The 18784-nt window shown below is 32.4% G+C and overlaps 3 protein-coding genes across 3 annotated transcripts; all 3 read left to right on the top strand.

Moving 5' to 3' along the window:
* The first annotated feature begins 448 nt into the window (after positions 1–448).
* Positions 449–1846, top strand: LOC132255055 (uncharacterized protein At2g29880-like). Its single transcript, XM_059742684.1, has 2 exons — positions 449–802; positions 1181–1846. The coding sequence occupies exons 1-2, from the start codon at positions 449–451 to the stop codon at positions 1700–1702; spliced, it is 876 nt and encodes a 291-aa protein (XP_059598667.1). The 3' UTR covers positions 1703–1846.
* A 4387-nt stretch (positions 1847–6233) lies between these two features.
* On the top strand, positions 6234–9897 carry LOC132255054 (protein ACCELERATED CELL DEATH 6-like). The gene is made up of 3 exons (XM_059742683.1): positions 6234–6728; positions 6931–7512; positions 9721–9897. The coding sequence occupies exons 1-3, from the start codon at positions 6234–6236 to the stop codon at positions 9895–9897; spliced, it is 1254 nt and encodes a 417-aa protein (XP_059598666.1).
* A 3589-nt stretch (positions 9898–13486) lies between these two features.
* LOC104881480 (uncharacterized) lies at positions 13487–16950 on the top strand. The gene is made up of 5 exons (XM_059742818.1): positions 13487–14136; positions 14223–14321; positions 14810–14917; positions 15346–15875; positions 16185–16950. The coding sequence occupies exons 1-5, from the start codon at positions 13554–13556 to the stop codon at positions 16842–16844; spliced, it is 1980 nt and encodes a 659-aa protein (XP_059598801.1). The 5' UTR covers positions 13487–13553; the 3' UTR covers positions 16845–16950.
* Positions 16951–18784: the final 1834 nt, after the last annotated feature.

Here is an 18784-nt window from a genome sequence, read left to right as displayed (position 1 = left end):
CCAATAAAGACACAATGCAAAATCATTCTTGCTTGTTGTCTTATTCATAATCTCATTAAAAGAGAGATGCCTGTGGATCCATTGGAACAAGAGTTGGATGTGCAAGACCACCAAGTTGTAGGTGAACCAATAACTATAATTGAACCATCGGATCAATGGAGCGCTTGGCGAAGAAATTTAGCAATTCAAATGTTTAATGAATGGAGGACATTATAGTATGTTGTTTATTTTAGGAGAAAAATTATGTTTGATGTTTTAGACTTATCATTTGCAAATTTTGAATGGTTTGTATGGATTATTATGTGATGAACTAGTTTGAATTGAATTTGATAATGTTTTTCTATTGTTGAATTTGAGATATAATTAGACATGTGTTTATTATAATTGTCTTCATATTATATTTTTTCTTAAAATATAGTTATATAATTTGATATTTTTGAAACATAGGATGGATTCTACATCAAGTGGTCAAATAAGAGGGCGTGGAAGAAACAAACGAGTGTGGATTCCTGGTGAGGATGAAAAATTGGTTGAGTGTCTTGTTGAGTTGTGTGTTTCAGGGAAGGTAAAATGTGACAATGGGTTTAAACCAGGAGCATTTTTACAAGTGGAGAAGATGTTAGAGGAAAAGCTTCCAAATAGTGGACTTAAAGCAAGTCCACATATTGAATCGCGTGTGAAGACTTTAAAAAAACAATTCAATGCCATAATGGATATGTTAACCCATGGTAGCGGGTTTTCTTGGGACAATGAAAAGAAAATGGTTTTATGTGATCAAGATGTATTTGAAGGTTGGGTAAAGGTAAATATATTTACAATACTTCCTATCTTGTATTTTTATTCCACAACATCTTGTTAATGTAATTTGATACATTGGTATATTCTTTTGCTTTCAATATATTATGTATTTTATATGAATTACATTTTAATGCATGATATATTCTTTCTTTTTTAGTATCTACCATTGCTGCTTTTAGGAAAATAATTAGGAGTTATAGTTGGAAGTGATCATAAAAATTCAAATAGACCCTATTCTATAATTCATTTCATCAAGGAAAGACATGATATATATTCTTAATCATTTATCTTGTCTTTAAACCAATGTGGCATGAGATTAATATTTCTTTAAGTTAGTAACTTTTATTTTAAAGGTGCTAATTATTTTTTGTTTATTTTACAGGGGCATAAAGATGCTAATGGTTTGAGACTCAAGCCATTTCCACATTTTGATGATCTAAGTCTTGTTTTTGGTAAAGATCGTGCTAATGGAAAAGGAGCAATGTCAGCTGCTGATATTTTGGAAGAGTTAGATCAAGTTGAAGCAAGCAATGGCATTGGAGTTGATGACTTAGAAGCTGAAGTTGATGCCTCTCATACTAATACAGTTGCATCCACTCCAAGTAGAATGGAATGTTCATCACAATCTCGTAGGAAAAGAGCAAGGAATGATGACACAACTTTAATTAATGTGATGACAAGAACATGCAATGCATTAGAGAGCCTTGTTGGTAACTTCAACCAACAGACGGAAAAGGAAAATAGAGTGGTTGGTGAGTTGGAGAAACTTCCTAATCTTAATAGGTTGGACATATTGAAGTTAAGTCAAATTATTATGAGTGACCCAATGAAAGTCAAACTTTTGTTCAATTTAGATGAAGATCTCAAGGTTGAATGGGCGAAACAACTTCTTCAAACCCCATAAATCTCCATGTTGCATCCTTGTTGATTTATTGTCTTTAGGTTGGATTGATAGAAATTTTAGGTTGGATTTTGTTTCATCACTTTCCTAGGAACTTTTTTATTGATTTGATGGCTTAATTTTGGAGGATATACTAGTTATAGATTTTAGTAGATATGGTACTTATATTGAGAACTAGAATGAAGTTTGTGTTTTTTTATTTCCTTTTTTGCAAATAAGAAATAAGTATTTGGTAGCTTTGACAATTTATATGTTCTTATATTTTTTTTCTCCTTTTTTTTCTTAGTAAAATATAATTCTATAGTTTTTTTTGCATGACAAATTATTTAAAATTTTGAGGAAAAAAAAAACAAATATTTAACTACTTAAGCATGACAAATTATTCAAATTTTTAATAAAAATAATAATTGAATATTTGTGCATTAGGGTTATACGATTTTTTATGGTTAATTTTTTATTTATCGAGTATATATATTTTTTAGTCTTATTATTTAATAACAAAAAACCTCTCAAATTTTATTTTATTTTTAAATAAAAGTAAAAATAAAAAATATTTTAAATTATATGAAAGGATATTATTGTAAATTTATATATTTTTATTTCCATTCCTATTATTATCAAACATTGGAATGGAAACAAATAATCATTCTAATCTTGCATTCCTAAGTTCATCCAAATGCTAGAAATGGAATCATCAAATTCATTCCATTCCACTAAGAAATAGGAAAGGAAACAAAATATTCATTTCCATTCCCTATTCCAACGTACCAAACACCCCCTAAGTGTCAAGATTTAGGCAAGAAAAACTCCCCCTTTACTTAAACATAAAGAAGCAAGTCGATCCATGTAAAATAATTTTGTCTAAAATATCAAAATTATTGGAGCAAAAAAATTATGAAGCCCCAAACATTAACGTTATTGGAGCATTGATTTTAGGTTTGCTTCTATTTTGATTGCTACCCTAGTCAAGTAGTAGAATGAAGTACATCCATGCATGTATGATAAACTTATTCAAAATATTAAACTTGTTGGAGCAAAAATATTACATAGCCTCAAATATCAATGATTTTGGGGAATTTATTTTAGGATTGGTCCTATTGTGATTCGATCTTTAATAATCTCCCAATAATAAGGTATATGAGATATGTAAAGCAAAGAAAAATTGCCCCAAGGCACTCAAGTTAGTCATCGGAGCAATTTACCCTTCAATTTTTTAATCTCATTATTTCTATAACTAAAAACTTGTAAAAGATGAAGAAGGTAAAACATAATAATGTTGCTCATGGGAAGGTGCATTTGTATTTTAACTAAATTTGATATTATTTGTGTTAGTGATCTAGACTAATTAGTTTAAGTTAACAATTTTATTCCAAATATTTTTTTTACTCAACTCTACGTATGCATTGGCCTTGAAGATATGTGATCATTTTTTATTTATTCACATGATTGTTCAGGTAAGTAGGGTTATCTTGTTACAATATAATGACATGCATAAGGTGTAAAGTGGACTTAGATTCAAAATGGGCTTGAAGCTAAATTAGAAAAGCTAAAATTAACAAGGAGCGCTCGAGTGCCCACAAAATGGGCTTAAGCGGTCTTGATGTTATGCATAAATATCCTATATTTGTCAGCTTTTCAAATCTTTTTTAGTTAGTTTCTTGCCATCATACATTGCTCAACTTTGTACTTTCATACATCATCATACCCTACAATTTATTGTTATTATCTTTTGCATATTCCTGATACTCCAAAAGCTCATATCTTGTTTGAAGTTGCTCATGGTGGTTGATCACATCTCTTAAACTTTTAAGGTATTCACTAAGGAATATATGGGTTTTGCATCATGAACATGAAAGCAAGTGTAAGTACTGACCTGTGTAAGATGCTTGAAGGAAGGTAGTATTTCATCTAGGTAAGATTATGTATTTATTCTATCAAAATTAGTGAATTTGCTCTACGATCAATTGACCCATGAATTTTTCATCGTCAAGTTTTTTTTATAGATTCTATAGATGATTTTCCATGTACATCACATGTCAAGTGTAAGATTATTCTTTGCTTTATTTATTAATTACATATATTGATTAAATTAAGAATTAATAAAAATATTTAAAACTTCAATTTGAGGGTTGTCAGCAGAGGATCGCCTATTCACTCTCCTCTAAGTAGTTTCATAAACCAATATCAAAACATTCAATATGGTCTTGTCTTTATTAAGTACAAGTTAGTATGCTTTGGGTGCCTTCAAATATTCACCATAATTTTTATAAAAATAATTCTAAAATATAATTTTTGTTGTAAAACAAGGATAAATGCAACACAAATAAAGTAGTAGAGATAAAATATATCTTACTTTAACAATATATATAATGGGAAGAAGGAATCAGAGAAGAGAGTTGAGAAAATTGAGAGAATGAAAGAAAGAGAGAGAGAGAATGAGAGGAAGAGAATTTCTTTCTTTTTTTTGGGATGCTGCTTACATGGGGTGTAAAAAGCCTTTTATAGGCTTCATAATATGAACTCCCATGACTCATCTTAAAGATGAGTAAATGGAGTTCATAAATGACCATCAATGTGGTCATTCACCACTTTATTTACAACAATTTTCATAAAGTTAAACATAATAATAGTATTTATTTCTATTTCTACTTATTTCGATATTCAAAATTAGCGGTTTAAAGCTATGGTAAATAATCTCTTGCTTCTGGAACATTGTTATAGGATAATCAACGTTTTTATGAGCCATTTTTATAATAAAAATTTAATCATTACAAATAGAAAACCATTGAAAACTAATAAAAATTTAATAACCCAGGAGAAGATATTATTCAAATCCCAGACACTTGATCCAAGGTTTCCAAGGTAGAAACCGTCGTTTGGTTAGGTTGGTGGGTTGGTCCACCAAAGGACCATTAGAGGTCAACCCAACTTCATGCTTGGACCGGGCAAGCAGGCCAGCAGGCCAGCGAACCAGTCCGCAACCCACATGTTTGATTCTTAGAAATTTTGAAGGAATATACTAGACAAGGAAAACATAAACAAAAATAAAGGAAGATGAAAAATTAATTGAAAGTTAAAAAATTATTAATAATATTTTTTCAAATTCATTTTTCTCATTTTTTTTTTCTTCCTTTTTACACAAATGTAAAATAATTTGGAAATATATAATTTTTTTAACCTATTTTAATTGTACTTATTTTTCTAATTTTTTTATAATAAAAATTATTTTTTTTAACAATTTTTTCCTTCCTTTAATAATTTTTGATAAACTAAACATAATAATAATAATAATAATAATAATAATAATAATAATAATAATAATAATAAGTTTCTTGATATTTTTCCTTCATTTAATAATTTTTTAGAGTCAGACGTAACATAAGGTACTTGGAATAATACAACAGAGAGAAGAAGTTGCCAACAAAAATAAAGCAAAATTGCACTATGTGTAAATATTGGAATAATACAACAGAGAGAAGAAGTTGCCAACAAAAATAAAGCAAAATTGCACTATGTGTAAATATCCCTACAACGGGATACTTGAAAAATATTGTAGAAGAAAATGCATAAGAAAAAAATGGAGAAATCTTTGTTACACCATTATCCAACATGTCTAAGATATACAAAGCCAAGAATACATAAATCTATAGACTTAGAGAGTGTTTTTTTAGTTTTTTGCTAAAAGCAATTTGCTTTCAGACTTTAGATCATTTGTTTTTTTATTTTTTCATGATTTATTATAAACTTTTTATTGAATAGAAAAAGTGATATGTTGATTTTTTTTTTTTACTTTTTAATGCTTAATAGAAATAAAGTATTATAAAAATAAATAACTTAATACTTAACGCTATTAAGCATTAAAGTTCTATTTAGAATTAAGTAAAAAAAAAAACACCACTTTAGTGTGGATGAGTTTAGCCTCATGAAGTATTTTTTGGCAAGGCTAGTAGAACATTCGGAGCCCCATTAACTAATTCCTGATTCCTGACAGACGCGGAACAAATCTACATGGAGTGCATGGCCTCCCTATACTTATGACAGATAGTCACCAGAATTGTATTCATTAGTTCCAACCAAGCATAATAATACAGCCATTAGAACTTTTGTTTTATAAAATATCATCAGAAAATGGTTTTCAATAGTTCTTATAAACTATTTTTTAGAATTGTTTTTGAAGAATACTTATCCAAGCCCAAACCTTTACTTCTCCTTCTCTAATTGATAGGTGGAGAGCTTAACTGAACTAGAAAAGTAATAAGACCAGGGAAAGAAAATCACACAATTGCTTTTACAATATATGCCACACTGGCTAGTAGCTACCCTCTTTACAATTGATGGGAAAATTCATTGCATAATGCCTGATCTTTCTCATGGAGAAGTAATCCCGAGCCGTTATCTGATATTAAAATAACAAGAACGTAATATATTTTCTAAAAGTACTCTGGATGAAAAAGTCTGTTTTAATTGTATTTCTTCTTCTTGGTCTAAATTGCTAGATGACATTATTGCAATACTACTGGACAAAAAGAAAGATATGGTCACAGAAACAGACATATTTACGTGGACTCCCCTTCATTATGCTGCACAATTGGGACATCTTGAAGCGACTAGGAAATTGCTGGAATGTGATAAATCAGTTGCTTACTTGTGGGATAAAGAAGATAGTTCTGCTCTTCACATAGCAGCTAAAAAAGGCTACCCTGATATGATGGCAGAGATCATCAAACGCTGTCCATGTTCTAATAATTTGGTTGACAATAAAGGTCGGACCATTCTTCACGTTGCAGCCCAATGTGGGAAGTCTATAGTGATGAAGTATACTCTAAAAGAACCAAGATGGGAAAGCCTAATAAATGAGTCAGATAATCAAGGCAACACGGCTTTGCATCTAGCTGCTATGCACGGACAGTACAACAGCGTCCGGATTTTGGCTGGAGATCGTAGAGTGGATAAGAAGGCATCAAACAAGAAATATTGGAAGGCTATCGACATTGTCCAATCAAATATGGATCTGGGAGAAATGAAAAAGGTATGTGCATAGAAAGCTGATGATTTTAGATTATGCATTGGTTCCACTGCTTTATTTCTCTTTACACATGTGAAACTTGAAAAAAAAGAAAAAAAAAAAAAAGAGAAGAAATATGTTGCCTTAATTGAATTTTCTGGTCATATATGTGCCTTGGTAGCTAAAAACAACATTTTATTCTAAGTTCTTTAAAAAAACTTTCCAGTCTTTGATCATGAGGAAGTTGGAGAATGGCGGTGCTCAACAAAGTCTCGAGCGGCTGATCGTTAGCGAGAACACAGGCAGAACAATCAATGACAATGAAGGCATAAATGAGTTAGAGCTTAGAGAGGACAGAGAGAGAACATCACTTCATGCAAGTGAATCGCTTCGTGACAGGAATAATGAAGTTGTAAAGAAGAAACAGATCACATCTAAGTATTTGAAGGATGTATCAAACTCCCATCTACTGGTGGCAACCCTCATAGCAACAGTAACTTTTGCAGCTGGTTTCTCTCTACCTGGTGGGTACAATGAAGAAAACCCAAACAAGGGTAAGTCAGTTTTATCAACAAAGGCAGCTTTCAAAGTCTTTGTGATAACAGATGCTATGGCTTTCTATTGCTCAACTGCAGCTGTGTTTCTCCACTTTTTTGCTTCACTGGAACAAAACTATCATTTGCTTCCACGTTTCACAAAATTTTCCGCCCTACTCACTTACATCTCTCTACTGGGAATGGTGATAGCATTTACTTCAGGCATTTATGTGATGCTACCTGATTCCTCCCCGACTCCAACAACTTCAATTGTGCTTGGGTGTTTATTCTTGAGTTTTTACATCTTTGGGATTCTGTAGAACCATAGAATAGAATGTGATATTAATTGTATATTCTTAATTTCTCAATGAATTTATAGACAATATATACATTAGTTCATGTATAGATGGAATACTCTCTTAGTAAGGAACTGCCTGTATTTAACTCTAAAATCTCTGCGTATTTACTTAATAGAAGGTTTTTGGTAATTCCTTCGAATACTTCTAGGTTTGATAGTGTGATCCACGGCAAGATATGACGGTAGGAATATATCCATTAATATATAATGTAAAATTGTATGTTATCACAGCCTCAAACAAATGTATATGAGAATGTTCAATACTTCTATGCTCTGAATTTAATGAGTTTTAGACAATTTGTAGATGAAACAATAATAATTTTTTTGATGTTGTAAATGAAGACAATAAAGAGGAGAGGAAAATTAGATAAGAAAGTGAACTCTGAAGTTATAAATTTCCCCTAATATTCTTAACCTTATTTGTAGGGTTACAATCATAATTATTGGAATAAATACTTTTTAATAATTGTGAAGGCTAGATAGATATCCGAAAGGTTTATTACAAAAAATGGTGACATCCACAAATTCACAGTGAATTTAGAACTCACACACTGCCCATACATGTTCACTATATTTTTGGGTTGGGAATGTGTGTCTCTTTTTCAAAATATGTAGGGGGATTCAAACTTAGCTTCTGCCACAAGTATCCTTGCATTCCTTTGAGTTTTAAATGGCCCACCATGCATGTTTTTGGGTTTGAAATTTGTCTCCTATTTGAAATAGGTAGGAGGATAAAACTTAGCCTCTATGACAAGTATCCTTGCATTCCTTTTGAGTTTTAACTAGCCAAAAACCATTTCGAATTCAGGATGTCAATTTCAAACTCAACATTTTTCTTTCCCTAGTTTGCTTCAAATGCACATAACTTCCTCATTTTAACTCCGATTTGTGCATCGTTTGAAGTGTTGGACTTTTGACTTCTCAAGCTTCGAAACAATATCTAGTTTTCCCAAAATTGACCTCAAAAAGCATTCTAAACTTTATCTCAAAGTCAAAGTAAATGTTATTGCCAAATTTTGAGTTCCAAATTTTCATGTGAACTTGATTACATTTGCTTCAAACCTCCTCCATTATGGTTTCTTGCCCTCTATCTCAATCCATAACATCTACTATTGGTATTTCATGCCTATGGCTTGCTTCTTACACCCTTTCTTGGACTTTCATGGTTCATAAGTCTTGAGTTTCTTAGTTATAGTTTAACCCCTTCTGCTTTCTTGGTTGATAATGACTTTTGCACTTATCCATTTATGTCATCCCTTAAACTTAGAATTAGGCTCAAAATAAAAGTTAGATCCATAACTATGGCCATAGCATGAAATTAAGTTAAGTTGGATGATTTGAACTTTTTATATTACATAAATTATAACATCATATATGTGCCATTGGAGCACATATTTTGGCTTCAATCAAGTAACTTACAATGAAGAAGAAAGAAATGAGAGAATCCTTAGCTTTATATCAAGAAAAAAGAAATGAGAAAAGAAGGAATGATGGAGAAGGAAGATATGTCTCCCATTTTCCTTACAAGAGCTTTAAATAGAAAATTTTCAAGGGCCTTGTGAATCAATCTTCCTATACACATGTGAACTCCTCAACTTTCTCCTAAAGAGTCTTTTGTAGCCACGTGAATCAATGCAACTGCTTCCCAAGTCCAAGCATCTCATCAACTGATACAGGCACTCTTCCTCCCTGTTTTTGATACCAAGTTGTTGGTTTGTCTTTGCTAATATTGCAGTTTCCATTTGCATAATGACATTGCTTAGCATTAGATCATTGTTTCTGATGTCTCCTTGTATGTGGTGTTTGGGTGCGTGTGGGGGTAGGTATGGTGGGACCGACTTTATTACTAGAATTAAAGAATTAAAGAATTTTTTTTATAGGATATATATTATTGAAATGTTAAGTGTGGTCAGCAATTCAGACAGTTGGACTTCATTCTTTTCCATTTAGCTTCATCATTGATTTTTACTGATAATATAGAATTGTTTAATTATTGTTTTATTGGGATCTTACTCAACCAAAAAAGTTGATTTTTCCATTAAAATTTTGTTTATTCTTTGTCAATGCTTCATTATGTAATCAAATTGGACTTGTCTGCTTGTAATGATTGTTTGTGTTGCAGAATTTTATGGCTGAAGCTGCTGCACCAGCACAGGCCCAAACTGGTGGATCTACTGACCCAGGCTATAATTCTTATGCAGCTCATGGTTCGATGTATGCATCTCCTGCATCCAACCCAGCACATGCAAGCCACACTGGAGGCTATGGCCCGGTGAATGGAGCAAACTACGGTTATTAAGCAGGATACTAACCAATTTGGTTTGTCATTGTTGAAGTGCATGTGTTTTCATCATTCAACTTAAATAGTTAAAAACACCAAATAATCCCATCTTGAAAACACTCTGTATCTGTACTTGGCTTTCTGTCTGGCTCCAAGAACAAATGTCACTGTTAGATTTGATCGTGTGCATTAGTTTAGCTATAGGAAAAGAATTTCTTTCTTTGAGATATCTCCATCTAGTATTTTGTACCTTGCTTTACATTTTTCTGAATTGGTAATCTTTTTCCCTTTGATATCGTTTCCTAGTAAATATTGAAGTCAATAGCTTAAGAGAAAATCATACTAATGAAACAGATGTTAAGATTATATTCAGTGGGATGTGAAAAGCATATGCTCATGCAGATGAATAGGTCATTTTTCAGTGTAAGATTTTCTAAATTAACTATCTTGGTGACTAGGAAATGATCCCTTGAGTACTGACTAGTCGATAAGGTAGCCTGTGCCAGGTTGGGTTTGATTAGTTTATGTTCTTAGTGACTAGGAAGTGATTCCTTAAATATTGAGTGGTTGAAACAGTAGTTTGTACCAGGTTGGATCCTGGTTTGATTAGTCTACCTAGCGAGTGTAAGATTCCCAGGGATGAGAAGTCTGATGGGACTTTTTGTTGCGCGTTGCAACCACCCATGCTGATCTTTCTTTCTAAACAGCTGCATACTTATTTTATTACCACTGATGGAAATTATAGACTAGCCTTAACTCATCAGTTTTATAACATGATTAATGAGAAGAGAACTCTTCCAGTGATATCTCTCTCTACATGTTTTGCAAATCTCTCAAAAGTCAAGTAAACGCAGAAGTAAATGAGTGTTCATTCATGATGGGAATGGCATTGTTTTGATCCACTCTGTTATCCACATGGATATTAATTATCCTACTGGCCATGTCTCCACTGCTTCCATGTGGCGTGATCTACGCCTTTCACAATTTCCACGCAACTCCTAACTCCTCTGCCTGCGTTGGGTCAGTGATGTCATTCGAAGCCGTCATTATTTTTATTTTATTTTATTTCTTTTATGCTCAAAATCCTACTTGTTGAAATCTAGTAGTTGGGATTATTTTCTTGAATGTTTTTTTCTGGATACATTGTTTGGGCACCTTCTCCTTCTTTATAGATACGTACGAAAGTTTGGTGGTACCATTCATATTGGTATTATTGGAGTAGGTCTTTTATTTTCCAAAAAATCATAAATGTTACAAATGAATTTCAGAATCTCTAATGGGCATGGATGGGGGACTAATTTAAAAAAATTCCCTACCTATTCAAACAATCAATCGCAAGTTACTCGCAGGAGAATAAGAACTTATTAAACAAGTATTTGCGTAATAAAGGGGAAAAGATATTCCATTCATTGTATCACATATAAGCACAAATGGTATTTGGTTAGAGTACAGTAGTGTTCAAAAATCACCCATCTTATGAAGAAGGTTGCATTATCAGTCTTCTGCTAAATAATTTTCAAAGTTTCCTCAACTGGACAAAACTTGAAAAGTCAGTGTGGGTATCTCCTAAGTTCAAATAACGGTGGATTCCACGCTCAACGTAAAAGAAGATAGGTAGATGAAGCGTTAAAAGCCGCCACACTAGACTGAAATATCGGCCGGAGACATAGAAGGGAAGTAGCTTTTACAACTCTACTTTAAGGAGGGTTGTTGACATATCATTTCAGCATGGGCCCCAGCCTTGAGATAGGAAGAATCGTATAATCATGTGCACCTTAAAAAAAAAAGATTTTTTTTGAGAGGTTTGACTTGACTTCTCGCTTACAAAAGCTAATCCTATAAATATACACTTAAATAGTTATATTCATCAAAATTCTAAAATTACCCTTTTCTCCTCCTACCTACCATGAACTATAACAATTTTATAACAATTTTTCTTTTTTAAAAACTTTATCGTGTGACAATCAACCGTACCATATGAATTTTATTTATTTTTCACTGTGAAATGTTTTTTTTTTTTTTAATGTATAGGCTTCATGAAATCTTTTTAATTTCAAAATTTGTTACCATTTCATCTTTTTATAGTTATTGATTTCAATTATTTATGGATATTTTAAATAAAAAATAATAATATATAATAAATAATTAATGAGAACAAATTTAATATAAAAATAAATATATAATAAAATTTTTTAGAGGTTTAGGATATAAGATTTTATATATTCATACTAAAAAAATATTTATTTGTTTTATAAATCTAATCATGTATAAATTAAATAAAAATATCCTGTGATATTATTTTATTGTTATATTTTTAAAATTTTCATATGAAAATTAGAATCAATGAACATGATTTTAGCTTTTTGTTTATGGTTTTAATACTTGACCGTTGTCCAATGCTCTATACTTGGATTGGATTATTATCTACTCATCATTCTTACGTAAAACAAATATCTAATCTAGGACACAACATCACATACATAAGGCTACTTATTGTTGAAGCATAAGGCCCTATCTTCATGTAATCTTTCTCCTTAATTGTCTTATTCTTCCATTTGATTATTCATTCTTCCATTTGGTTTTACTACACTTCATACTAAAAGGGTTATAGATGGGTTTATATAGGCCTCCAAGCCTTAGGGGATTGGTATAGTGAAGTTTCCAAACTCAATTTGCATGAATTATCCAAAAATATTCTACCATATTTTAGCAGATTTGGGATGAGCACTCGAGCGCACTTACCTACCACTTGAGTGCCTTGATCACTTAAGTGTTGGATAAGTGTTTGAGTTGATAAGTGTTTGAGTGGTCCCAACGCTTGAGCACTATTTCCACCACTCGAGCATCCCTTGCATTTTCAAAATATTAAATAAAACATTTTTAATTCAATAAAAAATATACCAATCCACTTAACCCTTTTAAACACCTAATTTGCCATAAACTAAACCTTTTTAGATTTACATATGACTTTCCAGTTGATCGAACAATAACCTTGAATCTTTTAATAGAAAGTAAGTCACTATTTAAAAAGATTCCTAAGCCAAAAATTAAAAGGAACAAAATTGCTAACTTATGATGAAGACTCATTGCCCTAACATATACAATTAATCAATAGATTCAACACCAACCTTTCAAGGTACATGGTAGTAGATATCTTAGGACTTACGAAATCAGATATAAAACCAAGCTCCAAAAGTGAAAGTATTTAGCAAAAACGTTGGAGATAAGAAAGAAAGAAAATTACTCAATTCTGTTATTATTTTAAAAACAACATTTCTGAATTGGGAGCTTTGGTGGCAAGTTTCCACGGGAGGTGCCACAAAATTCATTGAAGCTTTGTGTAAGCATTTGAATCGATGGCCACACCGTAAAAGAGCCAAAATGCCCACACTAGGTGATAAACAAAACAAAAATGGATGAATTTTGACTCGTCTACAATCATAAACCCTTCATAAAACTAATATATATTGAAGTAATAATAATGATACTTTATGAAACAAAATTATTTATATGTACTAAAAAGTTTTTGTGATGATATGAGCTTTGTTAATGCAGTAGGTGAGAGGTGCAATTATTTTTGAGCAGGCTCTGTACCCCATTTGATGTGGACTGGTCTATTCTTTTAGTAATATATATGTAGACTGCAAAGAAGGAGATTCCTAGCAAGCATCCCCATGGATTCTGATTTCCATTGTCAAGACATGGATACTGATCTTTACATAGCTGCTAAAACTGGGGATAAGAACTACTTGCAGAAGCCACATAGCCTCCAGAGTATTCCCTGCCAAGCCACATCCCAGAAACGCAATGCTCTTCACATTGCTGCTAATTTCAAGTGCATAGGCTTTGCTGAAGCTCTTGTTGAGAAGTTTCCAGAGCTTCTGACTAGAGCTGACTTCAAAGGCGACACTCCGCTGCATATCGCCTCGAGAACTGGCTGTAGTGACATGGTTAAGTGCTTTCTTGAAAGTAAAAATGCCAAGCAAGCACTGGAAATGAAGAATGGGAGGGCTGATACGGCACTGCATGTGGCTGTGAGGAATGGTCATCTTGAGGTGGTGAACCGGTTGGTTCAAGAAAATCCTAAGTTGTTGGATTTGGTTAATAATCATAAAGAGTCCCCCTTGTATTTGGCTGTGGAAAGGGGGTTTTTCAAGATTGCTGACGAACTGTTGAAAGGAAACAGTTCTGAATGTTCCTGTGAGGGCACGAAAGGGATGACCGCTTTACATGCAGCTGTGATTCGTACCCATAAAGGTCAAAATCTTTCTATGCATAAAAGTTTATGTTCATGCTTGCTTTTGTATACTTAAAAGATTTCTTCGATTCTTCCTAACTTGTAGGTCCTGAGCTGGGTAAACCCATACCCCCCGAGCTGTCTGTAAATGGACTTGGACTGCATCTACGAGGAGAATGGTTTCCAGGAACACAATCCAATGTTGGTTAGTAGGAGTATATCTGAAATCTTCATTTCTAATGTTAATTTGTTTTACTTTTTCAAGTTTAATTTGGGCATGCAAAGGGCGTCCAGTGATAATTCTGGTGACAAAAAAAGAAAAAAAAGAAAAAAAAACCCAAGTCTTCAGGCATTTGGGTGTATACTTTCTAAGACCCAAGTCTTACCACCATGCCTGGAGAGAAAAATGAGGAAGAAACTGAAGAAAAGAAATCAAGTAGATGAAAAATATCAGCTTTCATTATTTCCTTGTTTGGTATGAAGTTTTGAAAATTATTTCAACAAATATTTCTTCTGAATATGGACCACTTTTGGGAAAAGACTTAATTTGCATTAATTTTCTTTCTTTCCTTTTCCTTTTTTCAATCCCTTATGCAAGATGAACAAACTAAAAGGCAAGCCTTTGTTTTTTTGGCCTTCTTTGTTATTTTTATGGGGATATCACTGATTTTAGTTTGTTATATCATGCTGCAGGCCAAGAAGTTCCAGAATTATCTCTAGAAAAACATCGCCGTGTGGTTACAAACTTTTTCTTTAGGGTACGAGGACACTTCAAAGGAAAACAATTGAATGATGAAATTGGTAATAAGACTCCTTTTGTCCCCTTTTTAAAGTAAGAAGATCCTGTGCCCTTTTCATTCTTGTTTACTAAGAAGTTGGATTTTTTCCTTTTTCCTTTTTACTTCAAAAAGCTTATGAGTGGAGAGTTCTCTCCATTCTCACTCTATTTGAACACCCATTCCTATATAAGAAAAAAGAACGGACCTTCAAACCATACAACTGATTAAGCCATGTGTTTATTTATCAAGATGTACGAGGATTTTCCTTTTTTTTTGGAAATGAAGGGGATCATTATTGAGGACATTTTTATGCTTAAAATATGGGGGAAAGGGTGTTTTGGTCGCCTTTTCCATTTCTCTTGACATATTTTTGGTGAGGTATGAAATGCTATTTAAGTAGATTCTTCCACTTCTTTTTAAGATTTCTAACCTTCTTCTCCCAATGTATAGATATTATGGAAGTACTATTTGAAATGAAGAAGGATGTGATAAAAAAGGCAGATGAATTTGGGTGGACCCCTCTTCACTATGCTGCCCACTTGGGTCACCTCAAAGCAACTGAGAAGTTACTGAAGTATGACAAATCTGTTGCTGGCTTATTGGATGTAGAACACAGTTGTGCTCTCCACATTGCAGCCAAAGAGGGCCACACTAATGTAATGGAACAGATTATCACATGTCTTCCAGATGTTTATGATTTGATTGACAACAAAGGCCGCACAATTCTTCATGTTGCAGCTCAATATGGAAACGCTAGAGTCGTTAAGTATATCCTGAAGAAGCCAAACTTGGAAAGTATCATAAATGAGCCAGATAAGGAAGGTAACACACCCCTTCATCTAGCTGCCATTTATGGACATTACGGGGTTGTGATTATGTTGGCTGCAGACGATAGAGTGGACAAAAGGGCAATGAACAATGAGTATTTGAAGACTATTGACATTGTCCAGTCAAATATGGATATTGGAGAAAAAATCAAGGTACGTTACTGTAAAGTTTGAGACAAATTTTAATTAGACATGATGAGGCTTCTCATATCTCTCTGAAGATATTTGATGCAGAAAGATCATGTTGAATGATTATAGCCATTCAATCTGTTAAGCGATTACTTAAAAAAGAGAGAAAAAAGAAAAAGAAAAAAGTATCTGAAATGGATGGCTAATATTATTCAATGTGTTTGGTGTCCTCTTTAAGAGCTAGCCAATAGATTTTGTTCAATGTTTGATTCAAAATTTTTCCCATAGCTTTGCTTTACAAGTTCATTCTAATTCCTTTCAAATGACTGCCAGTATTGGATCATGAGGAAGTTGGAGCATGCTGGTGGTCGACAAAGTTTACACCGGTTGGTCATTAGAGACAATGCATATATGCAAAATGGTGACAATGAAGGATACCAGGAAAATGCAAATATGCGGACTGATAACAATGGGCATCAAAAGAGCAGTGATGGCGCGTCTCGTACTGCTAGCAATATGAGTATACTTCTTGATAGGAACAGAGAAATCATGAAAGAAAAGGAACTTCGATCTCATCATCTCAAGGACATTTCCAACACCCATTTATTGGTCGCGACGCTCATAGCAACTGTCACTTTTGCAGCAGGCTTTACTCTACCTGGTGGGTACAATGATGATGACCCCGACAAAGGTAAAGCAGTTCTCTCAACAAAGATAGCCTTCAAGACCTTCTTGTTGTCAGATGGTATAGCTTTCTATTGCTCAACTGCAGTAGTGTTTCTCCACTTTTTTGCTTCACTGGAACGAAACTATCATCTGCTTCTAGGTTTCATAAAATTTTCAGCCATACTCACATACGTTTCCATCCTAGGAATGGTGATAGCATTTACTTCTGGCATTTATTTGGTGCTACCCAGTTCCTCAGGGCTTTCAACCTCTGCATTTGTGCTTGGGTGTCTGTTCCTGAGCTTTTACATCTTTGGGGTTCTGTAGAAGTGGCTGTGTAGGATTCACCTCTGAGTTATGTACTCTTCTGTCTTAATGAATTCAGTCTGTTAAAAAGACATGTAAAATAATATTGATGTATGGGAATTTGATTTTTGCATGGCTTGTTAATTTGGAAGAAGGGTGTGTGTGCTTTATGCATGGCTTGTTTCTTCTGTAACTTCTACAGTTTGTACTGAAGTAGATTAGTCATATTTTCAGAAAAACCAAAGACTACCTTGAACTTGATTCGGGGAATTCATTGAACGATTATATGAATTTCGTGAATTTTGAATCGGTTACGAGCTAATATGAAGAGGTTTTAGGGAAAAGACTACCAAGCCATGGATGACTAATTGTTAAGAACAAGGTTATTTGTTCAGATCACCCTGATATGATACAGTGGAAAATCACAAAGTTAGACCCTGGTAGGAGGATGCTTTGCAGTTGACTCATTTCTTCCCTGTTCTTGGCCTTCATTGTGGAATACTCCATTAGGCCTTAATCCTAGTTACCTCCTTTTTGTCCAGCCTCTATCAACATTCTAATACCTACAAAAAAATCTATTGTAATTAATTGCACTCAATCCTTTGATTTGTTAATCATGTATCTAATACTATATCCAAAGTCACTACAAAAAAGGAGATAATGACGGTTGTTTCGATGACTTTTTTTTAAAAATTTTCATTATCTTTAATTAATATGATAAGTAATGACTGCAATTTAAATATCTATTTCATGAAGATGATTCTTTGATGAAAATTCATCCTATCCTTCCCCTTATATGTAAATATTAAAAAGCAAATTACTATTAACTTTATTTTCCCACTCGTTCTCAAATTAAATATCTAATTATGAAAGAGACCATAACTCTTTTAAATAGTCATCTTTATAAAAATGATTCTTTCAAAACGTCATCCTATTCTTTTGCTATTGATTTTATTTCCCCTCAAAGACTTGCTCCTTAACTCTTCTAAATAGTCATTTTTATAAAAATGATTCTTTGAAAAAGTCATCTTACTCTTCCATACATACATACATATATATATATATATATATATATGCAGGTGAGGTAATATGAAAACAAATCCAATAAAAAAAATTAAATATGTTAATTTATTCTTTTAAAATCCTTGTATGAAACTAAGAAGAGATTCAAAGTCAAATGATCAAACTAGACATAAAAAAAAAAGGAAAAAAAATGATTGGGTTGAAATATAAATGGAAAGAAAAAAGGTCTAAGATGAAATATAAATAATGTTACATTTTTCCATTCCAAAAATCTTAGATGGTAAAATTCTTTTTAAAATCAATTTTTCTAAGTTAAGCAAAATAAATGTCACCTTAGCAATGATATGTACCAAATTTTATTTAAACCCGTTATCTATTGTTAATTTAAATTCATTGCAATTTAGGGACAACAAAATGTAACTTTTACTTGTCCTAATTTTATGAAAAGTAGATGAATATTAAAAAAAAGAATTCAATTATTTATTCAAACATACTTTTTATTTTTATGCTTTCCTTGTCAATTTCCTTTAATTTTATCAATTTATTTACACAAGGAAAAACTATATGTTTCTAGAATGTAATACAAAGTCATAATAACAAGAACCATGAGCAAATAAAAAGATAAATATCTTAGTAAGAATAAAAATTGTTTTTGATCTCTCAAATATACTTGATATTTCATTCTCAAATTTTTAAATGTGGTTATTTTTAATTCATTTTAGAATAGTGGTTGGTATTTATATAAAAAAAAAACAAACAAAAATTATGAGAAAATTCTAGTTATCCCAAAGTGAAGATCCAACTAAACTAAAAATGAAAAATAAAAAAAAAATCTTGAAAAACACTTACCTCAATTTCAATTAAAATAAGGAACTTTACTCTTCCTATTATAAGATTTAAGTTGTGAATATTGGTTAAAGATAAAATTTAAAAGAAAC

Source organism: Vitis vinifera, chromosome 14 (assembly GCF_030704535.1).
Source record: "Vitis vinifera cultivar Pinot Noir 40024 chromosome 14, ASM3070453v1".
NCBI lineage: Eukaryota > Viridiplantae > Streptophyta > Magnoliopsida > Vitales > Vitaceae > Vitis > Vitis vinifera.
The sequence above is the reverse complement of the archived record's forward strand: the minus strand, read 5'-3'. Positions and strand labels throughout refer to the sequence as shown.